General features: G+C 39.9%; 1 protein-coding gene across 1 annotated transcript in view; it reads right to left on the bottom strand.

Moving 5' to 3' along the window:
- The window catches only part of LOC115241503 (prickle planar cell polarity protein 3-like), a 146,955-nt gene that overhangs the window by 1,359 nt on the left and 127,011 nt on the right, over nt 1-18,585 (bottom strand). The window contains exons 3-6 of the mRNA XM_029817266.1: nt 11,786-12,092; nt 6,947-7,483; nt 1,716-2,035; nt 261-581 (exon numbers count right to left, since the gene is read on the bottom strand). Coding sequence (XP_029673126.1) covers nt 261-581; nt 1,716-2,035; nt 6,947-7,483; nt 11,786-12,092 — 1,485 coding nt within the window. The remainder of the gene's footprint in view (nt 1-260; nt 582-1,715; nt 2,036-6,946; nt 7,484-11,785; nt 12,093-18,585) is intronic.

Genomic DNA, 18,585 nt, shown 5'->3' on the forward strand with positions numbered 1-18,585 from the left:
TTTAATGTATCCCTTGGGTGAAAACGAAAACCAGCCTAATGTATTTTATTGTATTGTATTTTAAATTTCTAAATTAATTAATTAATTTCCCCGAAATATATATCTTATTTGCCGCGTTTAAGCCTGGTATTTTTACGCTTTTAGTTTTCGAGCATATTTTATATATTATTCACATTTTATTTAGAAAGATTCACAATCGCAAAAATTCTTAGGTCGTTAATAGTTCATTAGTAAATTCTTTAATAATAAAACATTGTTACCTTCCCAACTCGCTGCGATTTTCGTCAGGATGAGAGCCTCGTTCCTGTAGCAATCTCTCGAGGTTTCGCTCCAGTAATACCCTGTCGAGGCCACTGGGCCTGGAGCCACTGGAGGGAATTCCTTCCGCGACAAACTCGGGGCTCAAGATGTTTTGAGTGGGTGTCGTCGCCAAGGAAGCAGAAACTTGTTGATGCCTTCTGGTCATCCGAGGCGAGTTTCTAGGAGATCCGAGAGTATGCCTCGAGCCTGGAGGAAGCGGAGGCGGTGGCGGTGGACTCGACGAACCTTCGCTTGTGGCCACCGTTTGCCTTCTACCGCTCCTGTGTGATGAAGAATGTTAGATATTTATTTATCATATAATTTGTTAAGTAAGAAAAAAATATATACGTGGAAAAAAATTAATTACGCGATATTTAATATTTAAAAATATTTTGAATTATATTATCTTGTGTGTATATGTATGTGTGATTTAATTTTAATAGGAAAAATATATTCTCCATCTCTTTTGTATTCTAAAATTAACTATAATATGCTGTCAGTTTATCGGGAGAGATAAGAATAGCTTTCTTTAAAATTTTTATCTCATACATCATCGAATAATTAACTTATAAAATGTCGCTTATTATTCTCATTCTGAATTTAAATAATGCTCACATTTATAGCCGACACGGTAAAAGCACACAACAATTAAAAGCATAATAAATTTTAGATACGAGATTAGAATCGCCTCGTAGACGTCTCTTAAACGATGTCGTTATGTATATAAGCTAAATTTAAAGTCAATCATGCAAGGTATCAGTGTATAAGTGACGCATTAACAAGCTAAGCGTAAATGGTTTCAACGCTTTGTCGATTTCATCAGCGATAATGTGCCATTTCGAAAGTATCATCTATAAAATGTATACCTTTTGATGGGATTGGCCATTTTAAATGCTTTATTAAGAACAATCTATATTTTAATAATTAAAAGTATAGTTATCGAATCGTTTGTTAAATATCTTGGATTTATTTAAAATATTTAAATTTTATTATATTATATATATGTATTGTATGTGTGATGGAAAGTTATTATTTAGATATATTTGAGTTAGATATATTGTGTGTATATCTTCGTGGCTCTTTAATGTCGGCAAACTTTAACGTTAGCTCGAGTCAAGAGACTCCGTGTCTTTTTCTAGCTCTGCGCTTTAAAAAGTTGGATGGCCGTTTTAGTAAAATTTATCGCCACCGTAATAATTTCTCGCAATTGCACTTCGTGCAACGGAAAGTCGGCGCGCTCGTGTAATCGCGGGACGTTCTTAACCGGCAATAATTTTTGCCGCACGCGTATCCGCGCGACCCCCGCGATCGTCGAGTTTATAGCCGGTGATAGAACAATGAAAGCAGCCCCCGTGACCCCATGCGAGAACTCGACGAGGAGGTGGTATGCGAAATAACGGCGTCGAGTATATTACCTGAGGAAGGACGGCGGGGGCGGCGGCGGCCCGGCGGAGGAGTCGCTCGGTGTCGTCGGCGGTTCTCCCTTGCTGCACGCTATGCTGCAGTAAATGGCACCACGTCGCGGCAGGAACGGCCGACCCAGGAGGGAGGCGCGGCAAGTGGCGCAGCAGAAGCAGGCCTCGGTCGCGTGCCAGTGCTGACCCTCGTGCGACATTTGGCCCTGGTCGACGCCGATCGGTTCGCCACAGCTGTCGCAGTATTCCGCGAAGGAGGCGTCGAAGCACCTGAGACAGTACGGTCGACCTTCCCGCATCACGTATCGCTGACCGCCGAGCTGCGAGCGGAAGAGAAATTAATTTATCGTGAAAGAGGTAGATGGGTTCGAGGGAGAGGCGGTAAATCCCGGCCAAAAGATAAAAAAAAAAAAAAAATAATCTAACCCAACTCATGTCCGAGGGGTGAATCTTTATTTTAAGTATTACCGTTATATTTACTATTTTCACTTTACTTATTATTCTTTATGTATGTATGTTTATTTGTTGAATTATGATGCAACAATTTTGAAATCTCGATATATTTTTTCAAAAAAAAATTAAAATTTGTTGTATTACAAAATTTGATAAAAAATCCTACGAAAATGACCTCTTGCAAAAAATTTTGAAATCTCAATATATTTTTTCAAAAAAAATTCAAATTTTGAAACATCGTTATCTCGAAAACTATTAATCGTAGCACATCGTGGTTTGCAGCATTCTTTTTCTCGGTAAAAAATCTATCAAATACACCTATAAATACACCTATCAAATTGAGGGATCCCGGAAATTAAATATACATTTTCTTTTTTCAAATATCGGATTATTTCAAATTTTCGGAGATTGTCGATTTTAGAATTAAAAAGCAATTTGAAATTAGTAGAAAAACAGAAATGTTATAAGGCATGTTATAATAAAAAAATGGCAACGCATTATTTCGAAGAATATAGAGTTATAAAATATCTCAAAGAAATAAGCATAGCTTTAGTGATAATACTAGTATACCGGTGACCGGTTATTCACTGAAGTATGTACTCTACATACAGCGGCAATCTGATAAAGCGCAGGTTCTTACGGACTTCTCGCTTCAAGCGTGCGTTTGCGATATATCGTAGACTATATTCTTCTATGCTTTCAACGGGAAAATAATTCTTATTCTATCGCATATTGTTATAAAATATAAAATAAAAAAAAGTTACATCAAATAGATTTAAATACAAAGGACTTTACCTTTTCTTGGAATTTTTCTCAAGTTTCCTGTACGCGTATGATACATATATATTCATCGGTTCACACTAAAGCGAACACCCGATGTAATGGGAGTAACGCGGAAAGCACGTTGCTTCTGTACGTTCGAGAGCGACGTTATCTAACTCGGAAGACGTATCCAGAAGATAGAGTCAGCTGGCGCGGGATTATGAATCGCTACGCGGTTGTAAATTTGATAACGACGTAATCATTAAATCCGATAGTACAACCGTGCGAGTACCGCTAGATACTTGAGAATTGACGCGGCGCCGGCGAGGAGAATTTCGTTCTCTTTACAAAACGGAATATATTTTTATATCATTTCGAATTTGCAAATGGTTGATAATTAACGCGTACATATATACAGGGTGTTCCAGATCAGGTCAATAAAACTTCAGAATTTTGTAGAAAATTGAATTTGGAACAAAAAAGTTCCGATAAACCGTAATAGGTCCGTAAACGCTTTATTAAAAAATTATAGCTAATAAACTATCTGTAAGTAACTAGTTATGATCAAAATTGATTAAGAATATTTTTATGTTTGCATTTGCAATGTTTGCACTACGAATGTAGTGTTTACACAAAGACCATCCAACCAAGAAAGGTGATTTTTTCAACTTTCTGTTTTTTTTCGTTGTTTTGAGTTTATTTTCTTTTGAACGCCTTATCAGAATTAAATAAAGTTGGTATAATTTAGTTTATTATTTAATTATCCATCAGATTTATTTTGTTATTTTTTTCAAATTAACGAAAGGATTTGAAGTTATTTTTTAAAATCATCAAAAAAACGTGATTTTTCGAAGTTTATTAACTATAACTTTTTAACAAAGTGTTTCTGGACCTATGTTTATAGGAACTTTTTTGTTGCAAGTTCAATTTCCCATAAGACCCTGAAGTTTCATTGATCTGAAACACTGTATATTTATCATTCAAACACAATTTTGAAAAATTAATCTGGAAAATTATGATTAGACTGCGGATTTTTATGTAACTACGTGTTTTTTTTAAAGCAATTTTTTAAAAAGATCGGAAAAAGAACAAAATAAGCCTTATCGAAAAAGCATTCTAAAAATGCATATTTAATTATATATTGCGCATATTTTCATATGTTCCGTGCATATGTGCATATTTTATACATATATTCGCATATATTTTATATATTTGAAAGAATTTTATGTATATTCGATACTATTTGATATTAAATTAGTGTTCCCTTTGACAAATAAATTTCTGCATAAAAATTCAAGGTCTAATTATGATCTTGCAAAATTCAAGTTCTTCTCTTATCTTATCTCGAAAGCAAATTATATAATTGTAATATCGATTCGTCCTTTTACTCCGAGAAAAACATACATCTTTGGCTTCAAATCTCGAGCGTCATCATCATCATCATATCGCCATTCCTACCTGTCGATCGCACTCGAGGCAAGCAAAGTGGCGCATGTGCCACGCTCTGCCCTCCGCCTCGGTGCACTCGTCGGCGAGGATGATCTCGTCGCAGGCGCAGCATCGAGGCTTGAGGGTCTCGGCGTGGTGGCGGCCGCAGTAAAGCCTGCCGTCCCGCCAGAAGTAGATAAGATCGACCAACAACTGTCGGCACACGCAGCAGACGAAGCAGGCGGGATGCCAGAGCGCGGCCGGTCCGGCCCGACTGGCCGCCACGGCCATCTCGCCGGCCGCGATCGCGCGCCCGCACTCGCGGCATCCGGCCCCGTGCGGACGCTCCAGCTGGCTCGCGTGTCCGCGTCCTAGGGCCTCGCGCTTCCGCTGTGCCGCGAACACGCGCAACTCGCGCTTCTCCTCCTCGGTCAGGCCGCTGCAGTAACGCGCCTCGTTGTCGTGGGGCGGTAGCTGCTGCAGCAACTGCTTCACCCGCTCGCGTTCGCCGGCGCTACCCGCGTACGGGATTTTCTCCTCCGGCAGCGCGCTGAAGTACAGATGCACCTGCGGAGGCACAAAGAGCGCCCATTAACCGGGGTTAGGTACACAGTTGAAAAATTTGTGTTCAATTTAACATATATCGCATGTATCTCAAATGGACCACGCAAATTTTTGTGTTAATTTAACATAATATGGATATGTTAAATGGTGATACTAATACTATTTTAATATTTCAATACAAAATGAATGCAAAATTCATAGTAATTTGAAATAAATTTTTTGCAAAATCAATATATTTTTAATGATAAAATTAACTTGGAAAGATGTTATTGACGGTCTGTAGTCACTCTCACTCCTATTGTGGAATAAAATCAACATTTTGTCTTGTAAATTTGTTCTGTAAATTTAACAGATAAATCCTATCGCTAATAATACGGAATATATCTATTGTGTAAAATTAAAAATAAGTGCACGTTATGTTATTTTTACACTTTTTTTCAGCTGTTTAAATAATTAAACATTAATCAACACAACAGCAATATATGTTAAATTAATACATAAATGTGTTAAATATTTAATACAAAAATTTTAACCGGCATATTTTTTAACAAGAAAACATAAATTTTCCAACTGTATACGATAGGATCCACGGAAAAATGGAGGCGTTAAAGAGATATGTATATATAACGCATGTTTCGGATATCCCGCTAGTATCGAGTCAAATCATCCGTGAATAATGATGTAAGCCTATCGCGAGAAAATTACCCTGACAGCCGCATAGTGGTTACTTTACATCGAGCGTGTGACTTTGCCATATTATGCACGTTACTAAGATTTTCTAACGGTTTTCGTAGTGCCTACACACGTGTTGCGTTGTATCTTAAAAAAAAGTAATACACATTTTTCTTTTAAGATATTTAATATTAACACATTCCCTGCCGGATCGATTTTTCCCGACTTTTCGTTTACTCCATGTTGATCGCATGCACTACACATTGTCGAAAACAATAGTTTTGCTTTATGTCTGTCTCAACACATGATTTTATAAAACATTTTATAATAATGTTACACATTATAGCGAAAATATCAAATGATCTAGGGAAAATTTAGCGTGAAACGTGTGTAATCCACCGTAAACGCTTTATTAAAAAATTATAGCTAATAAACTATCTGTAAGTAACTAGTTATGATCAAAATTGATTAAGAATATTTTTATGTTTGCATTTGCAATGTTTGCACTACGAATGTAGTGTTTACACAAAGACCATCCAACCAAGAAAGGTGATTTTTTCAACTTTCTGTTTTTTTTCGTTGTTTTGAGTTTATTTTCTTTTGAACGCCTTATCAGAATTAAATAAAGTTGGTATAATTTAGTTTATTATTTAATTATCCATCAGATTTATTTTGTTATTTTTTTCAAATTAACGAAAGGATTTGAAGTTATTTTTTAAAATCATCAAAAAAACGTGATTTTTCGAAGTTTATTAACTATAACTTTTTAACAAAGTGTTTCTGGACCTATGTTTATAGGAACTTTTTTGTTGCAAGTTCAATTTCCCATAAGACCCTGAAGTTTCATTGATCTGAAACACTGTATATTTATCATTCAAACACAATTTTGAAAAATTAATCTGGAAAATTATGATTAGACTGCGGATTTTTATGTAACTACGTGTTTTTTTTAAAGCAATTTTTTAAAAAGATCGGAAAAAGAACAAAATAAGCCTTATCGAAAAAGCATTCTAAAAATGCATATTTAATTATATATTGCGCATATTTTCATATGTTCCGTGCATATGTGCATATTTTATACATATATTCGCATATATTTTATATATTTGAAAGAATTTTATGTATATTCGATACTATTTGATATTAAATTAGTGTTCCCTTTGACAAATAAATTTCTGCATAAAAATTCAAGGTCTAATTATGATCTTGCAAAATTCAAGTTCTTCTCTTATCTTATCTCGAAAGCAAATTATATAATTGTAATATCGATTCGTCCTTTTACTCCGAGAAAAACATACATCTTTGGCTTCAAATCTCGAGCGTCATCATCATCATCATATCGCCATTCCTACCTGTCGATCGCACTCGAGGCAAGCAAAGTGGCGCATGTGCCACGCTCTGCCCTCCGCCTCGGTGCACTCGTCGGCGAGGATGATCTCGTCGCAGGCGCAGCATCGAGGCTTGAGGGTCTCGGCGTGGTGGCGGCCGCAGTAAAGCCTGCCGTCCCGCCAGAAGTAGATAAGATCGACCAACAACTGTCGGCACACGCAGCAGACGAAGCAGGCGGGATGCCAGAGCGCGGCCGGTCCGGCCCGACTGGCCGCCACGGCCATCTCGCCGGCCGCGATCGCGCGCCCGCACTCGCGGCATCCGGCCCCGTGCGGACGCTCCAGCTGGCTCGCGTGTCCGCGTCCTAGGGCCTCGCGCTTCCGCTGTGCCGCGAACACGCGCAACTCGCGCTTCTCCTCCTCGGTCAGGCCGCTGCAGTAACGCGCCTCGTTGTCGTGGGGCGGTAGCTGCTGCAGCAACTGCTTCACCCGCTCGCGTTCGCCGGCGCTACCCGCGTACGGGATTTTCTCCTCCGGCAGCGCGCTGAAGTACAGATGCACCTGCGGAGGCACAAAGAGCGCCCATTAACCGGGGTTAGGTACACAGTTGAAAAATTTGTGTTCAATTTAACATATATCGCATGTATCTCAAATGGACCACGCAAATTTTTGTGTTAATTTAACATAATATGGATATGTTAAATGGTGATACTAATACTATTTTAATATTTCAATACAAAATGAATGCAAAATTCATAGTAATTTGAAATAAATTTTTTGCAAAATCAATATATTTTTAATGATAAAATTAACTTGGAAAGATGTTATTGACGGTCTGTAGTCACTCTCACTCCTATTGTGGAATAAAATCAACATTTTGTCTTGTAAATTTGTTCTGTAAATTTAACAGATAAATCCTATCGCTAATAATACGGAATATATCTATTGTGTAAAATTAAAAATAAGTGCACGTTATGTTATTTTTACACTTTTTTTCAGCTGTTTAAATAATTAAACATTAATCAACACAACAGCAATATATGTTAAATTAATACATAAATGTGTTAAATATTTAATACAAAAATTTTAACCGGCATATTTTTTAACAAGAAAACATAAATTTTCCAACTGTATACGATAGGATCCACGGAAAAATGGAGGCGTTAAAGAGATATGTATATATAACGCATGTTTCGGATATCCCGCTAGTATCGAGTCAAATCATCCGTGAATAATGATGTAAGCCTATCGCGAGAAAATTACCCTGACAGCCGCATAGTGGTTACTTTACATCGAGCGTGTGACTTTGCCATATTATGCACGTTACTAAGATTTTCTAACGGTTTTCGTAGTGCCTACACACGTGTTGCGTTGTATCTTAAAAAAAAGTAATACACATTTTTCTTTTAAGATATTTAATATTAACACATTCCCTGCCGGATCGATTTTTCCCGACTTTTCGTTTACTCCATGTTGATCGCATGCACTACACATTGTCGAAAACAATAGTTTTGCTTTATGTCTGTCTCAACACATGATTTTATAAAACATTTTATAATAATGTTACACATTATAGCGAAAATATCAAATGATCTAGGGAAAATTTAGCGTGAAACGTGTGTAATCCACACGATAGGAAACGTGTTAATTTTATTTTAAAAAAAGTTATAAGCGCGATAACAAAATCTAAACATGCAGAATCCATTTATCCGTATGCCAGAAGACTTTCGAAGACTAGTCTTATATACGTGTGTGTCGATTATTAACAGCCGCTGACAACTGAAGCTACCAAATTGACTTCAACTGATAGTGTTTAATTTTCTATCCCTTTATAGATCGGTACATCGATACGGACAGGGGGAAAGAATTTAGTGTCAACCGCGACGTTAATCGATGGTCATTGAAATCTATCCTGCAAATTTAGATAAGTATCGGGCTGAGCACTGTTAACATACCGAAGGAACGAGTCGCGAAAGAAAAACACTGACGAATGCGTTTATATTACTGCGACCGTAAACCTGCTACAGCGAGTCCGCGCGATTCGCTGAAGGCAATAAAAAGGGCACGATAAAAAGGTACGCAGTTTCATCGAGGAACGACTGTCAACGCGAATATTTCCATAAGAATATGCCTGGAAAGCGAAACCGCGCACGCAAATTCAATAACTATCGGAATTCGCGCATAATCGAGTTTCTCCGCACGATCTAGCGGTAAATCTCTCCGTGTGTAGGGTTGCCATAATAAAATTTTCAAAACTAGAACTTATAGCTCAGAAACCCCGGACATTTCGCTTGCAACCCCGGACGTATACAAAAATGCGAATAGGTTAGCAAGTTGCTTATAACTTATAACAATAAATTAATAATTTTTTTAGATCTCATTAGTACTTAGAGTAAAAGGAATAAATTTAACATGTTTTTAATTTAAAAGAAGTTTTATTATTAGATTCACGCATAAAAATAAAAAAACAAATGGTTGATAACTTCAATTGTATTGAAGTGATTGAATATGATGTGGTTAATTAAATCTAAAAAGCAGAATATTTATGAATATTCTTAAACCCCAGACATTCATAATTACCCCGGACACATTCGAAAAATCCCCCCGGACGTCCCCGGACGCCCTAAAAAGAGGACGGTGTCCGGGGAAAAGAGGACGTATGGCAACCCTATCCGTGTGTTACGGCTCACGTGTCGGTTTACACAAGTGGCGATAGTGCTCTCGTGATGTTTTGCCGTTAAACATCACACACGTACGTCTCTTCTATTCTGTGCCAATCGTACAAAAGACAGGACTTTTGGAAAGATTCTCGATTGCGCGGTAAATTATCAATGAATGAGAAAATAATACGACGATATAAGAGTATCGATGGAGAAAAGTGGATATCTTCCGATTTGTATACAAGTTGCATATAAGTCGCTTCTAAGTACAGTATTCTCACGCACTCTCTGCGTTTTCGAGGCATCGTTCGCGCGAAAACGCAAATTGACGCAATCGTCGTGCGGCGGGGGCTTAAAAGCGCGAAAAGCTTGTTGCGCGGGATTATCGTCCCCTCGCCGAGAACGCCGAGTCATAATATATAATACGCGTTAGACGTAATGACACTTAAAATGAGTAAAGAAAACGTACGGACGAACGTTGCTGGGACAAGCTGCGAACGGGGCGCAAAAGTGGGAAATAAAAGCGAGAGAGAGAAGAGAGGAAGAAGAAGAAGAAGAAGAGAAGCGAGGGGATTTGCACGCATCGCGTCCCGAGTCGCGAAATAAACGACGGATGTTCGCGCAAAAGCCGGCACGCAGCGCTCCGAAAGAAAGGACGGGACTCTATTGCGTGCGAAACGCTCGCGCTTAAACCAATTAAAAAGAAGGATGAGTGTATTAGTTGGCTCTCTCGCAGAAGCATTGAACGTAGCAAGCATGATCCGATTGTACGCTATCGTGCGTTTAATTAAATCAAATGATAACAGCAATAGGCTCAGAGTACTAACAATTAAGTGGGAAAACTGGCAAATAAGAGCCAAGACGCAGGTATTGGTGCGCGAATTTATTATTCTCAAATTTTTGTAATAAATATGTATTTTTTTTAAATATCTGTTTCGAACGTTTTTTGGTCCATCTTCAGCATAGATATAAATAATATATAAAGATTAAATTAATATTTTAAAACTTGACATACACGATATTTGTTGTTGCAGTCAACTCCTAAATTAAAATCGATAACCAAAAAGGAAGACTCACTAAAATCCGCGTAGAGTCTGTACAAATTAGTGGATAACATTTAAACGCCATCGTCACATGTATATCCGTCGGTAGCTTACAATATAACAATAATTTATTACAAAAATTTAATAATAATAAGTTCGCGCACCAATACTCGCGAGACTCACTAAAATCCGCGTAGAGTCTGTACAAATTAGTGGATAACATTTAAACGCCATCGTCACATGTATATCCGTCGGTAGTTTACAATATAATGACCCATATATATATATATATATATAATGACCTTAAAATACACATTTATTACAAAAATTTAATAATAATAAGTTCGCGCACCAATACTCGCGCCTTTTTATTTGCCAGTTTTCCCACTTAATTAAATCAAACGACTTCATTTTTGACGTTTCGTTCGCGAGAGGTTCCAATATGCGAGTGTCCTTTCAATCGTGGATTAAGAGAATAAAGCAAGAAATATGATGATTTTGATAATGAAGTATTAATAATTACAGAATTTTATTTTGGAAAAACTTGAAAAATTTATAAATGTTTGCAGCAATACGAGCTGAGACATATTTTCAGAAAAAAATCTGAAGGGAAAATATATAAATACGGTGTATGATTATATAGTTAATATATTTTATATTCCCCGTATTTTTTTTTTCTTTCATGTCCTTTTTCGGGTAAACCCTTTGGATTGTGCTTTATCATCGTGTCCGGCGAGAGCTTTCACCGACGCGCGGTCTGATGACTCACTGCGCCGTCGTCGTTCACGATGGTAATCGTCGCGGCGATCGGGTGACTGGGGGCCCGCTGTCGTGGTTACCAGTCCCCGACGAGACGAATTGCCTCGCATTGCGCGCGGGTGTCGCATCAAAAAGGCCCTTCATCCCTTTTCTCACTTTAACAGTATATTACTCTCGATTTCTATCAATAATATAAGTTTATATAAAAATTCTTTGGCTTTATTCAGTTTACTACTTGTCATTGTAGCGTAGTTTAGTTGCATGACAATCGACTTTCTATCTCGTTTTATTCGGAACGCTGGTGCTGCTGCCCGCGTTAATCATTAAGAGACTTGTGTAGATTACTTTATTCCGTGCCCGGAAATTTTTTTTATTTTAAGATAAAGCGAATTGTGTATTACCTGATCGGGCCTCAGCCCAGGCGGCACCCACGTGTACTCTTCGAGCGCACAGCCGCTATCGTCGTCGCTCTGCGAGTGTCTCTGGTGATGCTGCATCAGAGCCTCCTGCAACGCCAGGCCGGCCGGCGCGGCTTGCACCGGGCTCTTGAACGGCTCCTGGTGTGCCGCGCCGCCGGCGCCGCTCGGAAACGCCATGGCCATCGCCATCGGCGGGCCCGGACCCAGGCCGAGTCCCGAGGGACCGCCTGCCTCCGTAGAAGCCCGCTGGTGCTCCTCTCGCGGGCACCTGCAGCTCCTGCACACCTTCCTGTAAAACAAAACAGAAAACAATCATAAGAACACGCTTTTTTAGATATATTTCTAGATATATTTCTTTAAATATTAAAATATTGGATCGTCGTATCGTTTTTAAACTCTTTCTAGAATAGTATAAGAAATTGAAATATGCATTTTTAAAGATTTTTTCTTAATTATTAGGAAAAGCATTCCAAAGATATTTATAATATTTACACTGCTGGTCAGAAGTTTGGATACACTTGCCTATACGCCTATAATTTGTATTTAACTGGACTCCCTTACTCTCCAGGAAGCTTTTTTTGTTATTAATCAATTAGTTTAGTAGTATCTTATATTAAATATTTAAATCTTACCGATCTCTAATAAAAGAATTCACAGAAATATCACAAGAGTAGATATGATGTAAATATTTGTTTCTGCGAGGATAAATTATAGTAGAAAGAATGCCACGACTTGTAAAAATAATCATCAAAACCAAAGGTGCATTTTTTGATGAAAAGAAAGTTTAACAGTTTTTTGTTAAAAGTGTGGTAGATTCAAGTTGTTTTTGTTTATTTAGATTTTCTATAATTTGCGTATTACAAAATAATCATTTACCTTTAATGTAAAAAACGAACTACATCAATAAAAGTAAATTTTTTTATAATATCTAGCCTTTTAATGCTGTATCCAAACTTTTGGCCGGCAGTATAATTATTTGTGCCCTTATTGTTTTTTATTCTAAAAATTAATTTAATAGAAATTAGGTCATGATATATAATAAATGTACAATATACTTGGCTGAGATTCCAAGACAAATATATAAGGAAAATTCCTACGAAAGAATATTCATAGAATCTTGTAGTTTTTTTTTTAATTTTCTCGCTCTACAATTCCCTGAATTAAATTATAGGTCTACATTTTAGGATCTTCCTAGTATTAGAGCCTAGAATCTCTCCCTGTCTAATTATATAGGCTTAAAATTTTAAATCCATCTAACCCGAAACGAACTGACATTCCAGAATTTAAGATTGTAGGATTAAAATGTAAAAATTCTATTTAATCTATAAATATTTCTGCATATATATAGCATCTGTTATATTTCATGTGTGAAAATATACCAGAAAATTGGATATAATAACTAGAGAAATGGAACACGATGCACGACAAAATAAAAGAACAAACTATGAATTATATTACACCTAACCATCCGACAGCATCTTGTTCCTCGCTTGAATAAATCGATATGTTTCGATTTAAAATTTAATGCTCCGAGCATGTAGGAGAATCGCGCGTGCTGTTCCACATGTTCTGGATCAGCGAGCGCTAAGTAGTTATCGAAACATTCAAGCGAAGGCGATGTGGTACGTAGACTTTTATCATAATCGAGAAATGATTCTCAATTGATGCTGTTGTGGACCACGACGCAAAAATGCCGTTCTCCATACAGCGTGGAAGACTGAGACATTAAACGAGAAATTGCGTTCTAGATAATCTTATGTGAAAGTAGATAGAGTGGTAAAAAGAAATGTGTGTGTGTGAGAGAGAGTAAAGCTAATCACCGTTATACCACCACTTGATTCTAATATAGAAGTCTAATTATTATGCATGTATAATACATACTTTATTTGTAGTATTTCATTATGTATATAATTTTTTATCAAAAATAGTTTTTCCTCACATTGCTAATTTTTAGTATTAAATATCTCGATGAGTAAATTATTTGTTCATTTACAACTTGTATTCAAATATTCTAAAAATTGAATGAATAAAATTTTATTATTAATTTATCTCTGTAAAGATTAATTAGCAAAGAAATTTTAATATTTATTTGCATAATTTAAAAAAAGAGGTCGATATGATAATATTAATGAAAAAATTCTTAGATGGAAATTTCAAGTATCATTTAAGTATATTCCATGTATCCAATACACACACACACACACACACACACACACGGAAATTCTCTTTTCACACTTATATATTGTAGATTTCAGAATAAATGCTCCGTGTTTGCTCCGGATAATATATTTGCGTGACGCTTTCGTCCTTGAATTATCGATGTTCACATCTCGCAGAGAAGCACATCCTCTCCATCGCTATAATAGCAGCAACTTACTCCGAACAACCGGCGACATCGTAAGCCGAATTCAGCGAACCGCAGTCGACTACGCGGCCGCATTCCATGTCTGGCACGGCACGGCGATCGAAACTGGTCCCGTCGTCGTGATGCGCGCCCTTCAGAAACTCCACGCACTTCTCCGTCGGGCTGGCACGCGACGTCGCCAGCGCCGGGCAGCCGACCACCGCGGCGACGACATCGTCGACGACGATGTCGTTCGCGGCGACATTGCGATTTCTCAGGAATGCGTCGAGATAATGCTCGTCAGTAGCGGCGGTGATCGGCAGATCGTAAACGATCCCGGGCGTCGCCCAGGGCGCGTCGATACCGCCAGATTCCGCCGCGACGATGTCCCCGTCGCCCTGACCGCTCCTGGCGTCGTTGTTCTTCCTGCCGTAAAGCTTGCGCAGATACGCCTCCTGGTGGCTTCTGGTTGCCCAGCAGCCGCCTTGCCACCATCGCTTCGAGCCGAGCAACGCCGTGTGTCTCCTCCGCGCCAAGCTCGACATGCCTCTTCTTCTTCTTGCGCGACCGACGACGACAAGCGGGCAACAACATCCGGACCCGACTGACGACGACGACGATGGTGGTCGTTAAGATCGATTTCCACCGGCGGTTCTCTTCCTCCGTCCGTTTCTCTACTACAGTGTCTGCAGTGGCGGGGAGAGGAACCCGACGGTAATAATCGTCGTGACGAGACCTTCTAATCTAGGAAGCACGCCGACGGGGTCTTCTCTCCTTCGTTCTTTCCCTCCTCGGTATATTATGTCCCTCTTGGCGGTCGCCGGTCGTCCTCTCGCAAAAGCTAATAAGGCGACGCTTCGGGGCACTGGAGGGTTTTTGTTCCCTCTGTAGAAACCCTTCTGCGGATAGTATAAGCGTATTAAATACCTCTCTCCGTGATATACGCTCTCGATTGCGCCTCTGGAGCTTGGAGATTTTCCGACTTTCCTGGAACAACTCGTGATAGCTCATCGAAGAGCATTCGTGTGTCCGGCGAGCGAATTTCCGTGGTGACAACCACCCTCGAGTCTCTCTCGAGGAGGAGCTAATGAGAGATGAACGCACTCAAGCTTTCTCTCATCGTTCGTCTCAACTTCAATTTGAACGGTCGATAGATACTAGAGACTGGCATACGAAGACTGGTATCGTATCTGGCACTCTATCTTTCCTCTCGCAATCTTTCTTTTTCCTCTTCCCGAGCACATTCTGTTCCGCGATTCTCAAGTGTCTTCTCGTTGGTCGCGATAATGACGGAAACGATTACCACTGTTCAATTCCGCATTCGCGGACGCATCTCCCGCTATTTCTCTCCGTTATATCAAGATGTCGATGATGCCCGCCTCGGTGCGTCTCCACGTACATCATTCTCTTCGCATCGATACACAGAGGAAGTAAAAATCTTTTCTCGCCAAATGTAGCTGTCCTGTCTCGTGGAACAAGGGATGTCTCACGAAAAGGTACCTCGCGTCTGGAGTCGCGATTAAGTCGCCTCGCGCCAGACGGTGCGGCCGCTGCGAGAACGAAGGACTCAATTGCGTACACCGTATCGTCGTCTCGAGTATGTCTCGCCGCCGGCGGGATCGGATTCATCGCGTCGCTCGTTCACCATTTCTCTCTGCATTGGCACGCGCGTTCGCGGAACGCGAACGGACTCGCAGCCTCGATCTCGAGCAATAAGGAGCCAGAGACGGAGACGGTACGAGGGAGAGGTACGCGAAGGGGAAACGAGTGATCGAAGAGAACAAGGCGAAAAGGGAGAGAGGATCGAGTGATTCGCTCCGGCTAAAGCAGTCGCAGCAAAAAGAGACGCAAGGATCGCGAAAGATGAAAAAAGAGAGACAAAGAGAATGAGTAAGAGCGTATCGTCTCGGAGGGACGAGGGCCAATCTGTATGTATAACCGGTAGTACAGCACGAGGATTAACGTTTCAACGTGCGACACGCATGCGACGCGCGATACAAAGGCAATCGGCCGGCGGGGCCCGATGATGCGATCTCCAACCCGTTGTCCCGGGATCGATCGCGCGGATGACAGCCGCGACTCGCAAGATTCGCTGCTCGCCTGTCAATGATCCCTCATGGTCATCATTCGAATGTCTTCTTGTCTCGAAGCATCACATAAGTTCTCGACACTACTTTCGGAGCACTCGGGGTTTCAGATCGCAACGGCGACGACAGAAAGGGCCCCCTCTTCTATAATCCTTTCTATAATCGCGACAGCCGAACAAAACTCGTCCGCGCCGTCGATCCGGCGGCGTGATCACACACGAGAGAGAAATCGCGAGAGAATACGACGAATGGGCGGCGCGTTAAAGCCTTTTAGAAGCGCGTCCCGTCCTTCGTTCCAACGCCGGCGCGGGGCGTGCTGATGCCAAGCGGACACTGAAGCATACTCTGGGACTCGGCGGGCCCCGATGCGGGACAGGGGATTTGAAGGGGGCATGCGGCGGCAAGGGCCCGCGAGCAAGGAGCGCGAGGAAGGAGGAACGAGGACGAGAGCGAGGGGAGAGAGAGTCGTGTCGGTGCGTATAACTCCGACGTTACCAATACGCGCGCGATCCTCCCTCCCCTTCCCCCTCTGCACCACGTGTCTCTCTTTCTCTGTCCCACGCGCGGGTCCCCCCATATATTTATATTCGTTTCTAATACGTGTGGCGTGTCGGGGCACGACGCCTCTCTCGCCGTGGGCCTCACCATCGGAATACGCGGGGACCCGGTTCCGCGTGTGCGTGCGGGCCTCGGGCCCTGTGAGTGAGCGAGCGTACGAGCCGAGGACGCTCTTGCTCTGCTCTGCTCTGTTCTGTTCTTGCGAGGAGCGACTTCTTATTCGAGCGACGTCATCGTGAAAGACACGCCGCGTGTAAAACGTCTCGTTCCCTTCTGCCGCGATTAGATATCGCGGGGCTGGCGGTCAAAATAAGGATAAAAAAAAATATTTCCACCTTGATGAGATGACAATCTCGTCGCAATAAGCTCCTTAATTGCTGCAGATACCGAAGAACATTCGTGTCCTCATCAAGAAGATAAAATACCAATTCAGTCTTGCGAGTATTATAGGTATAGAACTTATGACTAAACGAGACTGATAGCTCGACAGCTTCTTGGTTTTATTCTTTTAGATAAAGATGAGTGCAAGTACGGCAAAAATGGAATTATATCATAATTTATGATCCACTTTAGATATGCCTTTACATCTAAAATGGGTTTCGCATTTATGGGCTTTATTTATATATGCTTATGTGAAATTTACAAATATCCACATGTAAGTAGGTAAGATACTTTTTATCTCGTTTCCAAAGACGCACAACGAAATTTAGATCCGTATAAAGATTTGCTGTTTCATCGAAGTCGTGATTAGATCGAAATTGGTAAAAAATAGATTAATCCTTGTCGATCGTGTCTAGATATGTGGACCCGAGTAAAACAGAGCTTCTGTAATGGGTTCAAACACCACTGGTTAGTTCCCTTCTTAAGAATATCAACGAATAAAGATAAGGTTGAGACTCAAAGCCCGACCACCCAAAGTGAGCATCCTATTTCTCTTCTCCGTTAAAAATGATTAGCGCCTGCTTTTACATGTCTTACCGTTTCAACAGTATCTTATCTTTCACACTGTGAAGATAAATTCATAATTAACATGTTGATTGAGCAATGTATAATGCATGAGAATAGGTATATATGTACTTGTAATTTCGTTTTTGAAATAAATTGAATGCTATTTTTACATTGAACTGCTACGCCCTGTTTGTTTGTTGATAATTTCGAAAAGATATTTTCTACATATCCTTAATAAAAGATTGATAAATACTTTTTATAATGTACTATATTTAATTGTACTGTATTATATCCATAAAAACCTTTGATGATAAAAATCTATTTTTAATTTTATGTGTCGCATATCCTAATGCACGTGTATGATACGTATTTTATATGTGTGTATTTTACCTTTTTAAAATTTTTCTATATTAAATAATACGTTTTACGCATTGTTTAATACGAAAAACATTTCATTATATTTTTAAATCGTCTAAAGCGGGCTTTATAGGCATAATACAGTATAATTAAATGGCGGAAAGGAGAAATTAAAATTGCACTCAACTTGTTATTATATTGGTTTATCTGCAATGTATGGTGTTACTCTCACGGAGTTTGTCCCAGAACAACAAAGTGTCCTATCTATCTATCTTTCACATGCTCGAAAGATCGTATGAGACTGAAGTGTAGGCCGCGTTTTGTTCGTGGTATTAACATAATCGACTCATAGGAACGCGAGCACGTGTCGGGTGTCGGTACAACGGCTTAGCGCCGTGTATCGCGGTTTAGTTTCGATCTCCGTCCGCAATAAAGGCGTCCATTATGGATAGTGCACGGTGGAGAAAGAAGAGCACGGAGGACTACAC

Source organism: Formica exsecta, unplaced genomic scaffold, assembly GCF_003651465.1.
Source record: "Formica exsecta isolate Colony F162 unplaced genomic scaffold, ASM365146v1 scaffold50, whole genome shotgun sequence".
Taxonomy (NCBI): Eukaryota; Metazoa; Arthropoda; class Insecta; order Hymenoptera; family Formicidae; genus Formica; species Formica exsecta.